At 41.2% G+C, this 23,665-nt stretch overlaps 1 protein-coding gene across 7 annotated transcripts in view; it reads right to left on the reverse strand.

The window, feature by feature from the left end:
- Positions 1 to 23,665, reverse strand: part of FAM172A (family with sequence similarity 172 member A) — a 273,126-nt gene that overhangs the window by 81,174 nt on the left and 168,287 nt on the right. For 6 of the 7 annotated variants that reach the window (XR_007245075.1, XM_048503746.1, XM_048503740.1 and 3 more), the window contains 2 exons: positions 14,515 to 14,631; positions 8,591 to 8,675 (listed from right to left, as the gene is read on the reverse strand). Coding sequence is in view for 6 of the 7 variants with exons in the window: in XM_048503746.1 (XP_048359703.1) it covers positions 8,591 to 8,675; positions 14,515 to 14,631 (202 nt within the window). In the remaining variant the exon portion in view is untranslated. Of the gene's footprint in view, positions 1 to 4,248; positions 4,326 to 8,590; positions 8,676 to 14,514; positions 14,632 to 23,665 lie in introns of those variants that run through there. The other variant, XM_048503743.1, reaches the window with a different exon arrangement.

Here is a 23,665-nt window from a genome sequence, read left to right on the forward strand (position 1 = left end):
TCCACTGAGTTTACAGAACTAACTGTATGGTACTTTGTGTCCTAACCAACAACTTCTTCTTCCTTGTCATATTACTTTTTAAAGAAATGAAATGTTAAAAAATTAATCAAAATTATTAAATACATTAACTGCTGCAAGAGTTCATAACTCTTTTATTAAGAAACAAACTCTACAACACCTGAGACTCAGCCAAGCAAATTGTTGAATCCATACTGTTTCCGTTAAAATATTTTTAACCCAATACAAGTCACCTTCTGATGGAAGGATTAGAGGACATTTGGTCAGATGTGGTCAGCTTCATAGCTATCAAGTTCTTGAAAAATGTCCCAATCAACTATACCCTTTCTTGCTGATGGATGACAATGCAGTCATGCGTCTTTCGACAGAAGTCAAATGTGTATGCCCTTGTATGTCAAAGAAGTGCAGATTCTCTTTTAGCCTTAGAGAATCTTATTCAAGTGCTGGCTTCATCAAAACCATTATCCTCTACACTGTTAAACACAGCACTTTGATAAAGGAGCACTTGACAGCTACTAGTAATACTTTGGCTTTCATACAGTTGGACCTGCCATTTTGTTTTCTGCGGCAGAATGGAGCCTACAAAATGGTGGGCACAACTGTGTAAAAATGAAAATGTTGCTGATAGCCATTCGGAGCCATATAAATGCTCTTTCATCAAAGTGCTATGTTTAACAATGCAGAGGATAATGATTTGACAAAGCTAGTGCTTGAATAAGATTCTTTAATCTTAAAAGAGAATCGAACAGGTGTGGGTGGGAGGCAGGCACAAGGACCCCTTGCAGCATTTCAGCAAAAGGAGCAATTCAGCTGGCAGTTGCAACTGCACCGTTAAGTGTTGTTTGGCAATACAGGTGTCCGGGAAGAGGGAGAGGCGTCCAGGAAGAAGAAGCAAAGGAGGAGAGAGCAGGTGACACTGGGCTGAGGGGATGGAAAGGCAGGAGGGGTCACCCCCTTGGTGACTGCCATTAACCTTGAATGCCAATGCAGGCATCCAGGAAGAGGAGGAGGAGAGAGCTGGTGACACAGGGCCAAGGGGGGAGGAAGGGCATGAGGAGTTGGCCCCCTAGGAGGGTGCTGTTGTTTTCTAGTATTTATTTTACAGTGAACTTTACAGCTAGTCCAGGAACAAATGTCCATACTTAATTGAGCAGAATTCTAATGCTAGCTGATTGACAAATGGCAACCAATTCAATCTTTGCTCTGCCATATTTTCCTCAAAAGCCACTTGTTCTGGGACTCTTTTCTTTGCAGCTTTAACACAGACAGGCATTAAAGTACACGTGCATACATATGGATATAGGGTATAGAACATGTGTACACATATGGGTATATATTCATCATACAAAAATGTTTCATGGTACAAAGAATATGGTTATTTTTGCCATATGGGGCACATCAGCTTTTTATGTGGTGCTGCAGTGGGATTACAACTGCAGCTCCTCTTTCATAGGATCTAAACTGTGAACATGACAATGAGTGTAACTGTAAGGTTCATATACTTACTTATAGTACAGTGGGACCCAACACGCCTGAGGTTTTTCAGCATGTTACAGCATTTTTAGCACAATGGTTAATCTGGTCCTATGCCTTGTTAATCTTGAATCTCCATGAAATCATAATTTAGATTTTTCTAGCTACTCTTACATAAGAATATAACAGTTTGACATCAGTCAAGTGCCCATTACTATCTAGGGGGAGAGGGATTAGCTGTTTACACAGTGGTGAACTGGATCTCATAGCCATGAAGTAGATGCTTTCTAAGCACTGAATACCCTTTGTGGTTAATTCCACCCATTTCTTCATATTCTGTGGGTAGTTACCAACAGCTGGGAGAATTACTCAGCTTTTTCTTCGCTGATTACAGCATGACACATAGGGTAGCACATTTCAGTCTCAAAAATACTCAAACATCTTTGTCTTTTTTTGTTTGTGAAAAATCAGTATATGGTTATCTTATATCAAGGGATGTGTGTGCATGTGTGCCTGGAAGGATGACTTTGCCACTGCCTCTTTTGAGCTGTGACAGTCCCATTTTTCAGAACATTGTCCAACAGAAAATCTCAGTCTTCCACTGGTCTGACGTTAAAGGAACAATGCAGTTTGTATTACAAAGAAGCCCCTTTCAAAAGTGGTATGTTTTGATGCGCCCCACAACTGTAATTTTTGATCACCTAACCGTATACATTCTCACCAAGAAAAGCAAAGAATGGAGAATAAAAGATACATTTTTTCTAAATGCAACTGATGATTTTCCTCTCTGAACTTTTCCCTCTAGAGCCTCACTGTTAAATGCAAATTTGGTGTAATTAATATTGGCTACATCTTTTTTCCAACCCACCAACTGATGAAAAGCCTAGTGAAGTTGTAATGGAAAGGTACTAGGGTGGAGAATGGAAGGCAGAAGGAATTTGTGGTCTTCCAACAGACAACGTATCTTCTTTTGCCAGGTTTGTTTTTTGAAAAAAAATCTTTGTTTTGTGAATTGGGTGCTTGCATGAGAGAAGGGGCAATAAGGAAATCCAAAGTGGCAAGGGGTTGTGGAGGAAATGAATAGAGGTCTTGGTCCTTAAAACTCCTGCCTAAGTCTGTGCTCAGAAGCAAAATGGTTCAGAATTCTATGTATGTGGGAAAGGAGGAGAGTGAAGTAGTTCACTGTTATTGGAAATATAAATACCCGATGGTACTTTTCATCCCATGTTCCGGGTCTTAGCCTTGATATTGAATACTGATGTCCAGATAAGGCCTGGTGAGATTTTGGCATAAATTAGATATGAAAGAGGGGGACGATCAGGCAAGGAAAGCTTGACTATAAAAGAAAGGACAACATACAGCTCTATACACATACATTGTCTTTGTAAAGAGTTGCGAGAGGTGGGGACAAGAGTGGACTGCTGTTGGAAGGAAAAGAATATATGTGTTCTCTGGTTGGCAATGGAGGCGGGGTCAATACATAATGTCTAAAGAGCCATTTATGTGGAAATAGGTCACTGGTAAACCCTGCTTATTTTTTTATACATGTGTGCATAGAGTAAAGGTTTCAGTTGTTCAGCAGTAAAGGACAAATATAAGAACAAAGGATTTTCTTTACTTGTTATTTCTGCTTAACAGTTCTGTTTCATAGATGCAGTAACTGATCTTGGATGGCCAACTTTATGCTATTTCTCCTGGTTCCAATCCTGACCTCTAAAATTCTAACTCCAAAACTGGACCAATGAATAGTGCAAACCCAATCTACTATAACAGTTTCACTTGCCTTGCTGCTTTTGTCATCTGGAGCTATCTACTTGCATTTCAGTTCCTGATGGTTGCTTCAAGCCCAATTGTGACTGGACAGTGCTACCTCACCATTGTCTCCTAGGACCATGCTGGTTACCCCAGCAAGTAAAGACTCACATAGGGCTTTTCCACACAAATGCTTATTCTATTTTTTAGCTGTGGATCCATTAGCAGCAGAATTGGATTGAGAACTGAGTTTCTGAATGTCTTCCTTTCTTCTACAGTCTTTCATTTGCCATTCCAGATTATTTTTCTACAAATGTGCCCTGATTGAAAAACCCTAACCCTAACCCTCTCCCCCTGCCCCCGAATCTATGCATAAGAATTACCTTATGGTCTCTCTGGAGAAATCTGTTCTACTCTAAGGTTCACCTCAATATTTGAATTGCTCACTCTTTTAATCAACTGTTGCCAAGTAGCCAGTACTTAATGTATAGCCATGTAAATGTCTCTAGAAGGACAAGAACAATTAAGCAGGCCAGCCAGCTGTTCTGCAACAGCCCCCACCAGAATTGAAAGTTTTTTAATACTTTATTTGTATCCCACCTTTCTTTCCAATGGGGACCCAAAATGCTTTACATCATTACTGTTTTATCCTCACAACAACCCTACGAGGTAGGTTAGGCTGAGAGCAGGTGACTGGCCCAAGGTCACCTAACAAGTTTTCCTGGCAGAGCAGGGATTCAAACCTGGGTCTCCCAGTTCATAGTTTGATACTCTAACCATTATACCACATAGCTCTCAGTGATCACACATATTCCAAACCCCCTTAAAAAATCACATTCCCATGAAAATGATAGCAAGGCACAGATATATCTTACAGCAACATATTTCTATCAAAGAATTAAAGCATAAAAATTGAAGCTTATGCAAGAAAAAAAATTCCATGAGGAAACGGCTGGGGTCAGGGCACATCTAGAAAACCAGGTACAAAGGCAAAAACTAAAGGCTGACTATCTGGAAAGATCAATGAGCTCTCTTGGGCCTTCTTGCATACGTTGTTTGATTTGGTTTTGGTTGAAGGAAATCTGAAAGTACAAGGAAGCAAATGACCACAGCAAAACAAATAAACGAATGGGGAGGGGGGAGCAGAGAAATAAATAAGTATCAATTACTGCAAGCAGGTAGGAAGAGCAATGATCCTCCTGTGCTTTCTTACAGCAATATATTGCTATCCTATGAGTGTCGCTTTTTAAATTTAATACTTGAAAATTTGCAACTGCAAGGGATGAACATTCCTTATAACCAAGGCAGTCTCTGTGGGTGGGGGCACAGGGCAGAGTTGTCCCACATTCATAGTCCAATCAGCAGAAAGTGGGAGGAACCATTATACATGGGACCAAACGTGACTCAATATCAGTGGTTAGAAAAAAATCAGAATAAAAGTAGTCCCAAAAGAACCAGAATAAAAAGTGAAAACTAACTAATGGTTGAAGAGAATGTGTGGAAGCCAGGGGATAATCTGAAGCAGCTTGGGACCAAAACTCACAGAATAATACTGTGTGGAAATGTCTATAATATCAACAGACAACAAACGGACAAAATGGGCAGCAATGCTAGTGCATACAGAGTTGTTCTGTTGAATTTTGGCTGTTATGAGATACAGCTCACAAGCTGAGAATGCATTTTCTGGACCAGGAAAAATGTAGATAGCATAGCTAGAGACATCTGTACAGTTTTTAATGAACCTAATGTGGCAGTTTGTAATTCTTAAAGCTGCCTGTAGCCTCAGCGCTAACCTTAGTCTTTTCTTAAAGTATTTACATATGCAACAAGAGTTTTGTTATAAGCAAGTTACTGGTTTTGTAAGTACAGTACAAATACAAGGAAATAAAGGGAAGTCACTGATGTGATCAGAGTAGATGACAACGCTGGTTAACATAAAGTGACAACAGGGTTCACATATCACTTCCACAGAAAAGGTCAAGCCTTCCAAACATAGAAGCTTCCCATCATTTTATGAGTCCTAAAATGCAATCATGCTTGCAAGGAAAGCATCTGAAATGGGAAGTTGCATAAATTCCACCTGGTATACCCAAGGCAGCGTTTTTTCTCAATAGTAATAATGACTTTCTTATAGCCCATGAGACATGCAGCTAATTCACACTTGCAGTTTCCCAGTCCACAAATTCAGATGAAGTGTGAACCCAGCTGCTCAGGAATAATTGTCCCCTAATTCTTAGCAATTTACACTTCATTAATGAAGTAAGAATTAACTCTTACTATCACCTTGCTGAACTGCATGCAGATCTGGTGTTACTTCTAGTTCTTCTGGACCACTGAGATGGAGCTAAGCTGGCCATTTTTGTACGTTCTTTGAGAAGAGGCACAGAGCAACCGGCTAGTAACAGTATTCCACATCAGTGGGTAAGTGTATGTACAAACAGGGTACAAGGGAAAAGGACTACTTATTGCTTAAAGATAAAAAGATATGCTTCCTGACAAAGGTGTTCAATGTGCTCATTTCTCTCAAAGGAATTTTAGGCAGGTAGTCCTCAGATAATATGCTTTTGACAAATGAACAGAAGTGTTAGGATGTGGCTGTTTTGTTCTCACAGCACAATACTCAAAGACTGATAGTATTAGCTCAGAACTGGTAGGCAGAACAAAAGGAAGGTAAGCCCAGTACAAGGGGCATAGAGAATGTTCTACGTTGGAAATAAATTTCCACCCACATGCAAGGATAGAAAACCTAATTTCAGAAGCAATGTTAAGTGGACCATCTCCTACAAAGTATAGACAGGCAAAAAAACCACGTGGCAGAATAGAAAGTGCAAGCAGAGAATAAGCAAGAACAAAGATATCCCTTTATATTTCCCATATCCCCTTCCCTACACGATTTCTTTTCTCTCTCTTCCTGGCAGACCCCAGAGCTGCTTCCCAGCTTCCTCTTCTCCTTCCCACTCACAAACCAACCTTTCTGTTATCTGCCCAGAGCTTAATTTATTATTTATTTCATTATACCCCATCTTTCTCGAAAATGGGTACTCAAAAACAGATTACATAATTCCAATGTACTCCATTTATCCTCAGAAAAACCTTGTAAGGTAGATTACACTGAGAGTGAATGGCTGGTCATGCAGAAAGCTTCCATGGCAGAGTAAGAATTTGAAACTGGGTCTCCCAGATTCTACTCTGACGCTACAACCAGTATACAACATTGTCCTTCAGCTTTTCCTCCTCAACTCCTGCTGGAGGCCTCTCCTGGGAAAAGGCTGGCCAAGTTGCAAAATCTGCGTGGTAACAAATTGCCCAGGTGAGTTGCGTGATGGTCATTGCTAGGGCCAGTCAAATAATGCAAGTTGTGAGGAGGCTGCTTCTGGATATTAACAAGTTGTATACCATCATTTGGTAGCCACTATTGCACCTGGTTTAGTTACCCTGATTGCATGGTAGCAAGTTACCCAGTGGTTGCTACTGAGCCTGACCACAATCAATCCTCCCTCCAGGTTAGGGTAGAAGATAGTAGTAGTGGACTAGGAGATCAAAAGACTCCTGGAAATAGCCCTTCTCCCACCTTTTATTTACAAAATCTAAGGCTTAAAGGCTGGTAATAGTGTTGTGGTTACCTAGCAACTTCCACAATGGTCACTGAGATTTTCTTTCTTAAAGGTACAGTCACTGTTTCTATTACTTTGTGTGGTTTAATCCCAATTTTTAAATAATTTTTACTGCATTTCAGATTTTTTCCTACAAACATGGAGCTTTTCTCAGTTTTCTACAAAATATGTTTTGTCTTTTCATGGCTCCAGTCTCTGGACTGAAGTATCCTCAGATGGGCCCATGTTGAGAATTACATACATTGATTTTGTAGATTCAGCACACTGCATATCGTATTTTACTATTATTATTTAGTGACAGGTCACCATTCCGTTGGCCATGTGCTACAGACCTTTCAGAATTAACTTACACCTGTGCAACCAGCCATTTTAAAAGCTTTTTTGTTTTGTATTTGCAACTGGTAAGGAATGCAAAAATGATTGGATATACATGATCTCTCCTCTAAAAAGAAGTGCAGAGAACCAAATGGGTGCCCCAGGTGTGGACAGGGGAGGCAATGGAGGCAATCTCAGGCTATAGGCTAATGGACATAACTTGCATGTATGCTTTCTTTGCAGTGCAAAATTTGCCTCTTTTAATAAGAGGCAAGAAAAAGAGAAAGCTAGATTCCATGGGTTGGGCAAGAGATTAAGAAAACACAATGTTGTCTTATCTTTTATGGGAAAGGGAATGGTTCCTTTTGGGGTTAACTGAAAAGAAATCAATTTGGGGAATATGGATAGGAAATAATTTATGTTCCTTCTATGAAACAGGTACAATGTACAGCAACAAATGTGGGATCAAAGCAAAGGCCACATTCCTGGTTTGTATTAAATTTGCAGCCTTCAGGAAGTAATTTGGTTCCATTCAGTCCAGCATTCGCTTATGGCAATGGCCAGCAGCTTGCCTCTGTGGAGCTAAGATATAAAACCACTTTGCTCGAAGGCTGTATAGCCCAGGGGTCAGGAACCTGTGGCTCCCGAGCCGCTTGTGGCTCCCCCGCCCCTTCACTGCAGCTCCGCCCGGGCACAACACAGCTGTCCGGGAGCGGGGAGTCTCCCCTTCCCGGACCTCGCAGAGATCCCCAATCAGACCGTGACTGCGGGCGCTCCAGAGAGCAAGAGCGCCGTGGAGGCGGCTGGCAGCAGCCCTTGTCCTTCTGCCATGGTCGGCAGCGGTGGGGGAGTGGCGGGCGGCCATCGATCCCTGCCCCAGCCACCTGGCTGAGACTGGAGGGAGGACAGGGCCGACAACAGAGCTGGCGGCGGCAGTGCGGTGCGTGTGGACCTGGTTGGATTGGCCAGGGGGATGGGCAGTGAAGGGAGCCGTGCCCACGCAGCAGGATGGCAGCCCCAGCCGCAAAGGGCACCGGCAGGCGCCAAAACTGACGCTTGGAACCGCGCTCTGAGAGAAAGGGAAACTGTGTACAAAACTTGAGAGCGTGGTTCCAAGCGTCAGTTCTGGCACCTGCCGGCGCCCTTTGCGGCTGGGGCTGCCATCCTGCTGCATGGGCATGCTTTGTGAATGTTTCATAATCATGCTTAAAGTTCCAGGATCCTTGTTGTTTGGTAATATTTTTGAGTATGACAATTTAGCTCATGTTAATTTCTTCCACTTTGTTGCTTGGTATTGCATGAATGTAGGAGGAATATTTATATAAATGCCCGTCTAAGCAATTCCAGTAAAACTTGACTTCATAACTTTTCTTTATGGTACATCTCAAACAAATGGTTTATTAACAGTGTGTGCATACCTGCAGAGACACGTGGGCAGTCTGGTAACATGGATTCAACTGATGTATCCAGTGGTTCTGAACTTGACACCCAGTTACAACAGTTCTGAAAAGTTAAGGAAGACAACTTGTAATCAATAATAAACATATACATAGAATGCCTTAGTGCCAGAGAGCAGGGGCTCAGGCACAGGGGTCCCAATACAATAACAAGGATATAGCTCACATTAAGGGCAAAAGCAGCCATCAGTTGTGATATACTTATATATAATGTTACAGTTCCCTAGTAGGAGATCCCTAGCTGCCTCTCTTGTTTCCCACCACCGGTCAGAATGGCAGCAAAGAGAACATTTTAAAAAATGAGCAACTGGCCAATGATGGACAGTAGAAAACAGAGATTTTGGCTATTTCTAGAGAGGAGTGACATAACTTCTGGGAAAAACCCAGAAGTGATTTCAGTTGTTTTTAGAAATAGCTGGAAGCTCTATGATTTGATTATAGTTTCCAGCAATTCCTAGAGACGTACAACATCATTGCTGTCTGAGTAAAGTAACTAAGAGCCCTTCCTCCTATAAACCCCTGATTAAAACAAGCTTTTGCATGGTAAAAAAGGTTGGCCATAGCCTTTTATTAAAATATTGATTCAAGGTTAAAAGAAGCGCAAGGCGTGGGGGTCTGATCTGTGTGCTGGGTAGCCCAAGTGCTGTCCCCCAACAACCTAAATTTTCCTCCAGCCCACCTGCTGAGCAAAATGCCACACATTGGCGCAGCTATGAGAGATTCCAGATGGGCAGTTGCCACTTCCTGAAGACTCATCTTGCTGCCAGGGGCACAAGCCATAGAAGTCCATGTCTGGGCACATAACCGGTTGGCTTGCTCCACCCCAAAACTCTTAAGGAGGTTCCATCAAAGTGGGTATCTCACCTGCTGTCCCATACCTATAGATCAGTCCCCCATGTGCAACCCACCAACAGGCTATGACATATTAACATTAACAAACTCCAAAATTGAGGGAGAGGAGGGTGGGAATGTGTCTGGCTTGGAGAGAAAAGGGAAGAGCATAGCTGGGCCTGGCCCACCCTCCCCGTGACATCAGGGTGACCTCCCTGATGTCACTGTCCAACGCCGCCTGCCTGACCACGCATGCACAGCAGGCCAGATGAGCCTCATGAGCCTGGCAAGGTCTCGCGAGGCAAGGGGAAGGCGGCAGCCTGTGATGCGGCCTGTCCCTTCCCCAGCAGCATTGGCGGCCATGGTAAGTCATGGCCACTCCTCTTCTGGGGCTTTACTGGAAATAATATCCTGCCATTGACCTGCCTGTCATTTTTAAAATTTCTGTTGATATTTAGACAGGTATGATGTCATTACCAAAGTGATGTCATGGCCAGTCCCCCATGTCACTGCTCTTCTGCTCTCCCATCATGCCCTATACCCCAACACAAAAGTGTTGGATATGTATATATGCAGAGTAGAACAGAAGAGACAGACTCTCTGTTGCTTTTTATAAATGAGTTTTTTAACTATAAAGGAGGGTTACATGGAGATAAATAAGAAATCCTTTCCTGTTACACATCTACATTACTATATGTTTGGTTACATCTTGCTACCTATCTGCTATCTCACATGATGTCGTCTACCTTGTATCTCCTTTCTGGTGTTGTGTCTGCTCAAACAAAGAAATAGAATTAACTTTATACAGATGTAGGTGCTCACTAACATGTTAACAATGGCTATCTCACTGACCAATAGCTTATCAATAGATCAGGTCATAAACAGTGACTTCAGCAAGTTGTTTACATGCAAACAGTTAACCCTTTTATGACTGAGTTGTGACAGACACTTGCAAAATCCCAACAAAAGTGCTGCTAAGGGATGCATATGTAATGCAGATGAACAGTGCAATCCTGAGGACATTTTCCTTATATTAAGCCTCACTGAATAGACCCAAGAAAGATTCTGCATAGACCTGGTGAGGGTTGTTACTGAGAAAAAGTAGTTACAATTCCCTGAAAAAAAAATCCTTTACAGCTTTAGAGCCAACGTAAGCCACAGAGGTTGGCAATATCATTTCCTAGAATCATCCACTAGTGCAGGGAGAGATCACATGGTGGCTCAACATGTTGTTACACAGGCATATAATTGTTTTGTCACCGAAACTAGGACAGATACATTAATTCAAGCTGCAAATTCTATATTTGCAAAGAATGAAAGATTTAATTGACGTGACCTCATGAACAAATTTTATTCAACAGGGCGTAGTTGGACAAATCTACCAACTGAGAACAAAAGAGAAAAGACAATGGGTTTATCTTTTTGGCAATTCACAGGACTAAACGTATGTCAGATTTTATTTCAAAGTACTCTAACATGAAAGTTTTCCTTATACTTGAGAATTTCTTTTCTCTTCTCTATGTCATTGATATTATTTATTTATTTATTTTAATTACTATTTAAAACATTATTATGCCACCTTGCCAACTGCTTAAGGTCTACAAGGTGCCAAAGATAAAAACATTAAAACATTTGAGCAATTAAAATGCAGTTTAAATTATATAATAATTCAATTACAACACACAATCTGCTTTCTTGTGAGATTCAAGGCGGAGCTCCCTATATTGTTTGTGAAAGAACATATTTGAGGCTGCTAGTGTAGAAAACTGTAATTTTACAGATTAATGCTGCGAAGAGAAGAGCTAACTGTCATTCTCTGTGAAGGTATGCTGTGTGTTTACACTGTTCCAGCCTACCTCTTTGGATAAGTAATGCCAATTATATCCTGTTTTACTTTCCAACTTAAATACAAAATCTATGTTGTAAAACTTTAAGCATGATTTTAAAACGGTTTTGCACTTATTTCGTTTAAAATAACCATCATCAATTAAAATAATCTACATTGCTTTTGTCAAAATATGAATAAAGCAGTAGATTGTCGCCCCCCCCCCCAAAAAAAAATTAAATAGCTACATTAAGGAGGGAGGGAAACAAACAATTTCTAATCTTCCCCTCTATAAATAAATGCTTTAAAAATCCCATTAATCATTGTTTCAAAATGGCTGATCATTCTTTTGGCAAACAAACATGCTTTGTGTACTTTTAGATGCTTGCTGCCCTAGTTGTGCACCATGGAATCCATCCTCACTGTGGAAAGATCCTTGACTGGTAGATCAAGTGTCTTATTGTAGTTCCTTAATTCATTCTGTCTGGAAGAAGATGTCAGCTGTGTTGCAGTGAGGAGAGAATTTCAAAGACTCCAATCCCCACCAATAAAGGCAGAGGAATGGCTTTTGAATAGATTTGTCAAGGCAACCCTACTGTTCTGGGACCAGGGAGAGCAGGAAGAACATAAAGGGAGAGTTGCTGTATGCGATTAGAAAGTGAAGTTCACAAAGAATGGTGGATTTTTGTAAGAAATTGGAGATCAGTGAAACCATTGAACTGTATGAAAAACCCATGGAAACATTTAAAAATATTACTAACGAGTATATTTGTTATCTTTTTTACTAAAATAGTTGAAATGATTGTATTTCTATATTTCACACAAAGGGTTTAAGATGCATATTTTATCATTTGCATTCCAGATTTTAATTAACAGCTGAATGTGAAATTGAAACATGGTAGCGAATTACAAAAGCAGGTAGAATTTTTATGAAGTATTTGATATAGGTAAAATTAATATTGCTACTGGTGGAGCATTACATCAGAGAATTTCAGATAATACTGAAGATTTGCACACAATTAACTAGTTTTATACACAATGCGCCACTTGCCTGTAAGAACTAAGTATTCTCAAATGCAGGGTGAAGATATGAAAAGGGAAGATTTGTTTTATCAATCACCACAGTGCCTAATACATTCAAAATTATGACTTCCATTGGCACTAAAAATAGGCAGCCAATGATACAGGGCAGAAGTTGTAATGAAAAATTGCTATTTTAACAATTCATTCTTTCAATGACAGCAATTAGCACTACACACACAAAGCCATCGAGAGAAGATTTTAATTATTATTCATTCTACTACTAGACCTAAGCCCAATGAAGTAAAAATCTACCCAGGTGACATGATGCTGTCTTAGTAACAATCACCTAAAATTCACATAATGTAAAAATACTGCTTAGATGAGGTTTTTTAACATCTCATCCACATTTTAATTCTCTTGCCATTATTCTTATTCTTTAAGATCTACTTTCTGAGAATGAAATCAAAAGATAATGAACTTGTCATGTTCCAACATTCCTGAAGAACAATTAGTTATCGGATTCAAAATAAAGGCTTAATTTTTTCATAGTGACATGCATTTAATGTTCTGATTTCTCTTAAAGAAACTTGGAATTTTCAGACAAAGTCATTTGAGATTATTTTTATACATTTTAGGTCAGAGCTGACAATCTATTATCCCAAGTGATTTTCTATTCACGTTAGACATGGTCTACAAAGCTGAAAGGTTAAGTCAAAAATATCAGGACTGCCAATACAACTAAACCAACAAGAAAGTGCTGTCATGTTAAAAGTATTGGAATCATCACTGGACACTGCCAACATATTACTCTTTTTCCACATTTGAAAAAAGAGTGACCAAAAAATTAAACTAGAAAATTATGGTTATATTTTACTAGAAAATATACAGAAAAAAACAGTACTCCCACTTTAAGAATTCTGTTAGTTTTCTTGTCAACATGTATATGATTAAAAGTTAAAATGGATACTTCCAAAAGTTTATGGTGACTAAGATCTATTGAGTATCCTTCTGTACCCAAGGACTTGCTGGTTTCCACCAAGTTCCCAAACTGGCTTTTATTTATGGAGTAGGGGCCAAAAATAAGGCATAGGTCCTATTAAGCACATGGAGGAAGAAATTTAGTTCTTTTATAGCAGTCATTGTCTATTAACTAGCATCAATTAAACCTGGGACCTATTACTAGGTACTGGTCCATTCTTTCAGCTTTCTAATAAAAGCTATAATCTGGTGATCTTTTGTAACACAACAGATTGTCTGCAGGTATCTGCGGCAAAAAAAACCTGTTCGCTACCGAGATGGTCAATACTAGCAGTACGCCAGCTGCTGAGAAGATACAGGAAGAGGATCTCAATTTCTTCATTTGCAAAACAATAACACCTGGTATTGCAGGATGATTGATACCATCGGGCTGAAAAATATCTACCACACAAACAGTAAAAACAAAGACCTGGTTCATCAAGGAGTGCCTCACAACTATACATATCTATCTATATAAAAGGCAAGGCATATTGGCTATGACTCATTTTTTTTGAAGAGCTGTGCAGGCATGTGACCAGAGGGGTAGACTGCACTGGCAGAAGCATGTTGTATAACATAAAAGGGGCAGGGCTCACCACCCGCTTCCATTTACACATAATGCGAGGAGGCAACTCCCTTTTGAAAGAGCTGCACAGGCCCGTGAGCAAAAGGAGATTCACATCTCTTGTTCGGGGAGCATTAACATCCTGCAAACACCTCCAAAGCGTTTTCAGTGGGGTATTTTAGTATTTCATGAACAATGGCAGCAATTTTAGTGTTTCATGAACAATGACAGCAACAGTTTTCTAGAACCTTCTGTTGTTGTTGTTGTTTTTTTGCACAATGGGCTCGTTGCTAGTATTTATCTTATAGTTCTTTCCTTTAGTGACAGTGCACTTCAGTGGCTGAATCACAGTAGGCACCAAGGAATCTGCTAAAATAATCAGGTTATTTTCTTTGTTTACAGGTAGGTCTATGCCAATATGCCATAATAAAATGGCAATCATTACATTTAGACTGTATATTTAATTTTAAAACTGCCTCTAATACCTAAACAAATAAATACTGTGACAAAAAAGCAAGCATAACAGTACAGTCCTAAACAGTTACATCCTTCTATGCCCATTGACTTCCATGGCCTTAAAAAGGTAATCTGTATAGGATTGAACTTTAAAACACCTAGTCTCACCTCACGCATCCACTCCCGAATGGTTTTGCCAGCTTCCTGATGCCACACATTGTGAATGGAATCGGTTAATGCCACAGCTGCAACTTTGTTTTTTACTTCTGCCTCTCGTTGAATCATCTGTGGAAAATACAAACCCAAGAACTTATTAAAGTGCAAACGTTCCTAACTCTTAATTCACTGAATTGATCAGTCTTTTTTTTTTCATTTTCATGGGCCTTGACACTTCAGGGATTAAAAGTAATAGTGGGAAAGTGGAATATTCCCCGGAGATATCTTTTGTAAGGTTTTTCACAAGTTATTTCTGTGATTCAGGGGAAACTAGCACCCATGTCTAATTGTAAGGTTCCTCATGTCTATAATCTATTAATTTCTGTAGCTGGCGTATCAGGAATCCTACAGTCATCTTACCTTGTCTAGTTTGGCAATATTTATTCCCATCAAATGTAACCACACCACACTTTCTGTCTGAAATTTTTTTCCCACTCATATAATCACTATTACCAAATGTGGCCAGAATTTTTTGTGTTTCCAGTTTACAATTTGTATTTTTGAATTTATGATTTAAGAATATCAATCTAATGAAATTACAAAAGCAAATCACCAATCAAGCAATAAGGACAGACAATGGATGATACAATACCATCACGAATATTTAAACCTTTAGGGAAATGGCACAAAACACCTTTGCTTTGCACTTTTTCAATGAATGCTGCTTAATTTCATTGCATTTGCTGTGAAGGCTAACTCAGCATTTCCAAATCACTATATTTTGTGGGATATGACTGCACTGAAGACCTTTAAGATCAATTTAACACTAGCTAAACAGAAAACAAACACCATCACTATAATGCTAAGTAAACATAGGTATTTTCATGTCACATCAGACTAGTAGCCCATTTATCTAAACGAGAATCCTTGTGATTATATACAAACGGTAAGCTTATATTATCGATATATGTGGCTATATATTTGTGGCAATTACCTGCTTTTTCTGAAGCAGAATCTGTAGGTTCTGCTTCCTCTCTGGATGAGAACATGTGGGTCATCTTCTGACACTGAGTAACACTTGAACTGGATTACTAGGTGCTGTGTGCTGATATAGTGGAGTACCAAATGATAGAATATATTAGCCAGCACAGAAAAAAGAACCAAATCAGTTATTCTGTTATTAATATAAATCCCCTTTCTGGATCAGGCCAAAGGCCCATCTAATTAAATTCCTTCTAACTTTGACCAGTCCAATGATTTGGGGAAGCTCCCATTGGAGAGAATGCCAAAAGGATTTAGAGTGGATTGTCATGATTGAAATACCAGCTGAACGTAAGCAGTTTTCAGTCTAAGGAGCAGAAGGGCACAGTGGTTAAGAGCAGGTATACTCTAATCTGGAGGAACCAGGTTTGATTCCCTGCTCAGCCGCTTGAGCTGTGGAGGCTTATCTGGGGAATTCAGATTAGCCTGTGCATTCCAACACACGCCAGCTGGGTGACCTTGGGCTAGTCACAGTTCTTCTGAGATCTCTCAGCCCCACCTACCTCACAGAGTGTTTGTTGTGAGGGAGGAAGGGAAAGGAGTTTGTTAGCCCCTTTGAGTCTCCTACAGAAAGAAAGGGGGGATATAAATCCAACTCTTCTTCTTTTTATTCTTCTTCTAAAGAAAATGGAACCTTACATATTCAACAACCTAAAGATTCTTAAATATTTCCAATATAACGTTTTTCTGTTGGGAGAACTGGTTTTTTTTCACAAAGCCCTCTGCCGCAGAAGTTGTCCATAAGGTTGCTACTATTCATTTCTTCTCTTATCTAACTAAGAAAACAAAGAGTGCAGTGTTTGTGAACTAGTGTAGCAGAAAAAATAGAAAATGTTGCCAAAAAGAAAAAGCACAGACCGTTTTTCATACACTTCACCTAAAGAACCAAAGTATGTTAAAACAGTTTAAAGGTCTAATAAGGCTGGGTTGAAGTTTATTTTTAACTGTGCAAAATTAGCACAAGCAGCACCCCATATACTGAAAAAAAGACAGGGCTTTTGGTGAGGGTGTGGGAATCATGTGGAACAAAATAGATGACATTGGCTCCCTCCGCACGTGCAGAATAATGCACTTTCAAACTGCTTTCAATGCTCTTTGAAGCTGTGCGGAATAGCAAAATCCACTTGCAAACAGTTGTGAAAGTGGTTTGAAAATGCATCATTCTGTGTGTGCGGAAGCGGCCAGCAATGTGAAAAAAAAGAGAACATTCAATCTAGCTATGTTTCAATGAAAAACATAGGAGATGTATAGTGGCCAAATAATTATACAAACTTGATAAACAACATCAGCCAAGACTTGCAAACGATGAATAATTTCTAATCAGCTCGGGTTTACCTTAAGTACATTTCCCTCATGATCACAAAAAAGGCTTAAAAGCAAACTGCATCTTAGGCAACATATTCCCAAATACAATCAGAACATCAGTATATGCCATCGAAGGATGCTCCTATCCCCACTGTTACTTTCCTTCAGCTCTACAGGAAAGTTTATATATTTGCCCTGGCACTAATTGCTACGAACTGGCTCTTCAGCCTTTGATGAAGTGCTAAGGAAAATACAAGATTAAGTGATACATCCAGACAAAATTTTCAAATGGCAGAATGGAGCTTTCCTGTCTGCCCCCTCCTGCTGCCGCCCACTGATCTTCAAATGAAGCTGTTTTGTGGGGATAGAGGACTCTTAGGAATGACATGAGGGGGTCAGCAGTGGCAAGTGGAATGGTTGGAAATTACCCATCTAGCCTGGATCCAGCCCTAACATGATTAAACATCAGTGGCTGTGAGCTATAAACTCAAAAAAGAGGACAAGTTCAGTAACAGTATTGCATGGCTGAGGAATAAGAGGAAGTACTGAAACTGAAAGGAATTTCTGGATTTCAGAAAAGATAGTAGATCTTGGAATAGTATGGTTCTGCAGTTGGAATCAGAGAGCCATCAGTGGGCATTTCATGACAAATGACAGCATGTCAGTGGGCTAATATCTAGTTTATCTCTCCCACCCACTCTCCTGATGGGACCACTTCTGTCTCTCCCATTTTTTAAAAAAAAATGTAAAGTCTCATATTGTCTTTTATGAACATTGTGAGCCACTTGGGGAACCTGGTTCAAGAAAAAAAACATGCAAATCTAATAACAAATATTTATAATTTCCCTGTCGACCTATCTATTGGACTCAGTTGTGCCATAAAAATATCACCCTGAGGGTGATCTCTGTTGACACAATGAATCAACATGGACTCTGAGTTGACTAGGCTTTTATTACAGCATTCAGTGATATTGATGACTATATTGTATTGCTTACCTGCTAGTAACAGCAGGTGAAAAACGAGACATTTAAATATATACAAGTTACTTTCCTTGAAGAAACTAACACCCTAAATTGACCATGGCTTGGAAATGTATGTGAAACCAATTGCATAATAAGAGGTCATTTTGTTTATAGTTTGCCAAGCAAATGAAGACTTTGGGTTTAATTAGTTTGTACAGCATGTGTTTGTTTGAAATATAATTTTACTGAATAGAATTAACATACAGTTTGGCAACAAAATTCAGGACATAATTTGATGTTTAACATGTGAATACTTGGAGGACATCACAAACTGTTTCTCTCACTGTTTCTCATGCTCTGCCTTCACGAGTTGGTCAAAGCCTTACCCAATCAGCTTGGTTCCTGAGCCACACGAGACAAGACCTCTTTGATTGTGGCAATTTGCCTTTCCCTATCTCTGCCTAGAATTAAGGTGGTCTGCATTTTGGTATCCAGCCTAAGATGTTTTTATTTAAGTGTGGGTAAATTAGGCAGAGTTTTTAGAATCCCTTTAATTCAGTATTCATCACACTGATGTTTTCATATTGGGATTATGATTTGTGTGTGTGTATAAAGTGATGTCAAGTCACAGTGACCTTGTGGCAACCCCAGCAAGAGGCTTCCATGGCAAGTGAAAAGCAGAGGCGGCAGGGAAAGATCTAAATTTTTTTCTGAAGAGGAGCAAAAGTACAAAATAATGCCCCCATATATTATATACATATATAATCAACAACTCTTTTAAAAGACAGAATAAATTGTGTTGACCTCTATGAATATTTAACGAATACTTATACTTCTACATTATCTATCCATGTATTATCTGTGTCAAAAGTGTACGCTGATAGGGCTCATAGAGAAGGTCCAGAGCCTGGAGGATCAGATTGCTACCCTTCATGAGATCAAAGATGGAGACAATTTCATGAACAGCAGCCATGAGGCCCTATCTAGTCAGTAGGTGCTCATGAAGTTAGACAGCATAATGTAGTGGTTAAACTAAGTTCTGGAAGACCAGGTTCAAGTCCCCACTCTGCCACCAAAGCTTGGTGGGTGCCATTGGGCAAGCCAAACACTGTCAGCCTAAATTATGCACTTCCATGGACTTTTCTTTGGCTGCTTCTTCAGATGCAATGCAAGGATTTTCACTTCACCAACATTTTATATAGAAAGTATGGGAGGAAATGCAATATGTAACACACAAAACTAATTTTAAAAATCCAGAGACAAAGCTATGCCAAGTTAATTTCCACATTGGTAGAAAGCCCCATGTTAAAACAATTGACTCCTATTGTGGCGTTCCCCCTGCCCCGCCTGCAGCCCGGGCTGGCAAACCGTCCCTCCGTCCCTAACCGAGGTGTTGGGCCCCTCGTCAGTGGCCCCGGTCTTTGGGGCCTTCACTGCCAGCTGCCGAAACCACAGGGTGGCCGTCCAGGGAGGAGGTAGCAGCTTCCTCCTCTCGCTTGCATGACCTGCCTACACCAGGCTGGGGTCGACAGCCCCACGGGTGCAGAGCCAACCACGCCCGTGAGCAGCCGCCCTTCCCTCCTCCACTCCCTTTCCTGCGTCCGTGTTCCCTCCGCTCGCAGTCCCTCCTCTCTCCCCAACTTCCCCGTTCCCTCGCCTCCTTTCTTCCTCCCTCTCTCTTTCTCTCTCTCTTTGTCCCCCGTCAGTTTCCTCCTCTCCCTGCTCTCGCACCCCCCTCCCTCTTCCCGTTGCGACCAGCCTCGCCCCCCCGCTCTTCCTTCCTTAAATAGGTTCCCCTCCTGATTGGGGCTGTTCCGGCCTGCCTCGCCCGGCCGCCCGGCCGCCGCCCGGCGCCCAGCTGCGCTGCGGTTTCGCCAGCCGTTGCCGGCTCCAGCGGCCGCAGCTGCGGCGTATCGGGGCTTCCCCCCCGCCTGGCCTGCCGCCTCGACGACGCGCTCCTTGACGGGCCGGCTGCTGCCGGGTCCCGCCGTCGACCTCCCGCTGGCCCCGGCTCCCGGCTGGGCGAGTCCGGGGTAAGCCGTCGCGGCAGCCACGGCGACCCCCGGACACCTATATTGAAATTTTAAAAATCCCAAGCTCCTATTCAAATTTAATGAATGGCCATTCAGCAGTTTCATACTGCAATCTGTCTTTGAAGTTATTCTACTGACTTCGGATGACATTTAGATCAGCAACAGAGAGTCCTTGGAGTCTGAAGGGTCCTGCCACTGTTTTCAAATTGTAGCATTTTTTAATTGTTAGATCTGTGTCCCTAAATGGTTTTATGTAGGAACTGCCCTGTTTGTCCAGGCTAGAGAACTGAAGGGCATAGTTTACACAGGATGACATAGGTCACACTGAAGAATCAGCAAATAGATGAGTGCAGGAGAGCATGGATGATATAAGTATATAGTCATTAAATTTGAGGGTAAGTTGGGAAAGTTCTGCAAGCTTGCTAACAGCTGTCGAGTACCATTTGAGCCAACCCAGGCATGGCTAGTAGTGTGATATAAAGGATTCTTGGCTCACCCTGGAGTTTGCATTAACCAACCCAATGAATCAGGACCTGTCTAGGATGGGTTTGTTTCGTTCACTGAAGTTTCATTTATTTAGTATTCTAGAGAGAAGCTCATGACTCATGAGTAACTCAGCTTGGCAGGGAGATGGCCCACAGCAGGTTTTCCATGCCAGGTCAGGAGTAGGGATATGGATTGCCTCAGCTGGCTTGCAGGTCTGATAAGCCCCCTCAGTGTCCCGGATCCAGACCCAGACTGCATATTTGACACCGCTGCCCTCATACATCTATTTCTATTTTGACATACCCCTCATAATGAGCAGAATGGTTACTTCAGTTCCTGATCCTGCACAATGCTGAAAATATTTCAGGCTTACAGCTGCCAACGCTCATTTATAACTTTGTAGAGAGTCAGTGTGGTGTACGGTTAGAGTACTGGACTGTGAGTAGGTTAAAATCTCCAGTTTGCCATGGAACTCACCTTGCGGCAGGATTTGCAACCCCTGGGCCTGCAGCAGAACAGGAGGAGGAGCAGGAAAAGGCGAGAAGTACAAGCAGGGGCAGAGCTCTCCTCACTGATACAGGAAATCAGCACAATAAAAGACAGTGAGGATGAGGCAGCAGAAGAAGGAGCACAGCAAAAATTAGGGAGCAAGCCGGGCTTCAGTACATAATCATGCAGCTCTCAGCAAGCCAGGTGAAAACAGGAAGAAGCCTCAGAATGGGGCACACTAAGCTAACCTGCTAAATGGTTGCAGTGGGGTCTTTCTGTGTCCCAAAGAGACAGTTGCCTACATTTGGCTTGGCAGGATACCAAAATTGCTGATATTGAGGTGGACCAAGGCAAAATGTGAGGTGTACTGGACTAGGAGGCTCCTTGTACCCAGAGGCAGCTCAAGGTCCTCCTTGACTTTTGCAATTTCTACCATAATTTCATATCCCAATTTGCATGGACTGCTTTTCCCCTGTCTGGCCTACTGAAGATTAAGGGGAAGGGCCAAAGGGCCAAAGCCTGGGGTGGGGAGCTGAATCAGACACCTGAGTGCCAGAGGGCTTTTGAAGACTTAAAGAAACTGTTCATCTCGGAGCCTATTTTGCAGCTTCCAAACTGTTCATTGTGCAAGTTGATGCCAATGATGTGGCCATGGGTGGGGCCCTCCTCCTGAGTGGGGAAGATGGTTGCGTGTATGTTGCTTTGGTGTCTAATCTTTAGTTCAGGCAATAGAAGTCTTAATGCCTTTTCCTGATGCTGTTTTCAATAAAAGAAATAATTTGAACATGAAGTCTCGTTACTGAACAGTCCAGGGACACGACAATAGCAGGAGAAGCAATCCTGCAGATATTTTCTACACTCATCTGAGTAAAGCTTTCTGGTGCCAGCCTGCAAATGGGAAAGATCAGCAGCTGCCCATTCTAAATGTACATTGTGGATCCCACCTTGAAGAATTGCCTGTCCGAGGAAATCAGAAAGACTCCCACAAGTCTGTCCTTCCACAAATTATGAAAAACATAATTTGCAGGAAAGCATTTTATAAAGGTAACACCGTACAGTATAATGGAAAGAATGAGATTATAGTCTATCACACGGTATCTGTTACTTTGCTCTTACTGTATTGCCTTCTACTTTTGTAATCCATTCTCTTTTCACCTCCAAGAAGAGCTCTTTATAGCACTTTAGCATATAGTACTGTATCTACACAAAACCTAAGCATGTGGCTTAGCCTGTTCAGGATGTGTTGCTGACAAGAGTTCTCTGCATTTGTATCCCAGGATTGATTTGAGGCAATAATAGTCTTCATATGGTATTCCACTGAGGAAGACATTAGTTGAAAACATGGAGATTTACCGCAGAGCCCATTTGGAAGCAGATGGTTTATTTTTACATGACTGCTTCCCTCTATATATAACTAACCGGCACACAAGAATTTGGAACTGTGCATGGTGCTTGGTTCACCTAGAACAGGAGTCTGCAACCTGCAGCTCTCAAGATGTTCATGGACTACAATTCCCATCAGCCACTGCCAGCATGGCCAATTGGTAGTCCATGAACATCTGGAGAGCCACAGGTTGCAGACCCCTGACCTAGAAAGTGGATGGCTTGTTTTCACATTACTGCTTCCCTTTATATATAGCTGTCTAGCAAATCATTGTGAGAATCTCCTTTGTGGGAGTCCTAATGCAAACGCAGCATTTTTACTACTAGTGTGCTCAGGAACTATACTGGATATACTGTATTATGGCAGCATCTGGAACTATGGATGGTGCTTAGTTCACCTACCTGTGAAGTAATGAATTTTCCTTTGAGATTGGGACTTAGATATATATATTTATTAATGCTGCCCAGGATATATTCATTCATTGACATAGAATGTAGAAGCAGTATTTTGTACACTGCATATTGTTATTATATGGTTTCTCCTTATTGTAGTGCACTTTGTATTAAATTGCACAGTCCATGGTATAGTTCTGGGGTTTTTTTTAACTGATCTTAGTTGATATGTCTGGAGCCAGGGATTTCTCATACAAGGCTTTGAAGTGAGAAGCCCTCATGGTTTGGCCCTTGGGGATCAACACAAAACATGCCTGACAAGTTGAGGGGATATGCACCTCTTCTAAACAGAGGAGGTATTGCAAGTGGCCATCATTTTTGGTTATTTTGGCCCCAAACATAGATCACTTTTTTAAAAGTGCCCCCTTAGGCTCCATGATGAAAGGAATCTCCTCAGAAGAAAACAACAGCTGAAAACGCTTGGCAGAAGCTGACGAAACGTCCTCTTAAAGCGGTAGCAAAAAAGGAACTGAGGGGTGTGTTCCCTTCTCCCTCCTATACCCCATGATCATTTGGGCAGGAATTTCTCCCACCTTTTGGCCGGGAGAGGGGAAGGGAGCACTGGGGAAAGTGCTAGACAATTCTTAAAGAAGCTGACTAGTCTCCTCTGTGGCAGGTCTGCGCATGCACTGACCTATGGAAGTCCACACAAAAGGCCATGAAGAGAAACTTTACATTATATTTCTAAACTATTTTGCAAGTTTGATATGATCTTATGCTGTATGCTGCATGGAAGGCATGCAGAGAACCAAAATGCAAATCATTCAAATAGCCATAACTTACCATTTTCATACCACAGAGGCACATATAAAGTTTTTACTACTACTGTTGTAGGTATTTGATCTCAGAACATATGTAAGTACATAACATATTTCTTTTAGTTGTGTTGACTCTCTCAGCTATAAATATGACATGAACTATACAAAATATGTTTGCAAATTTGAAGGTTTGGTTTAGGTGAGTTATAGGTCTTACATTTTTCTGTATGCACAAATGAGACATTAATTCTT

The sequence above is a fragment of the Sphaerodactylus townsendi genome, linkage group LG07 (assembly GCF_021028975.2).
Source record: "Sphaerodactylus townsendi isolate TG3544 linkage group LG07, MPM_Stown_v2.3, whole genome shotgun sequence".
Taxonomy (NCBI): domain Eukaryota; kingdom Metazoa; phylum Chordata; class Lepidosauria; order Squamata; family Sphaerodactylidae; genus Sphaerodactylus; species Sphaerodactylus townsendi.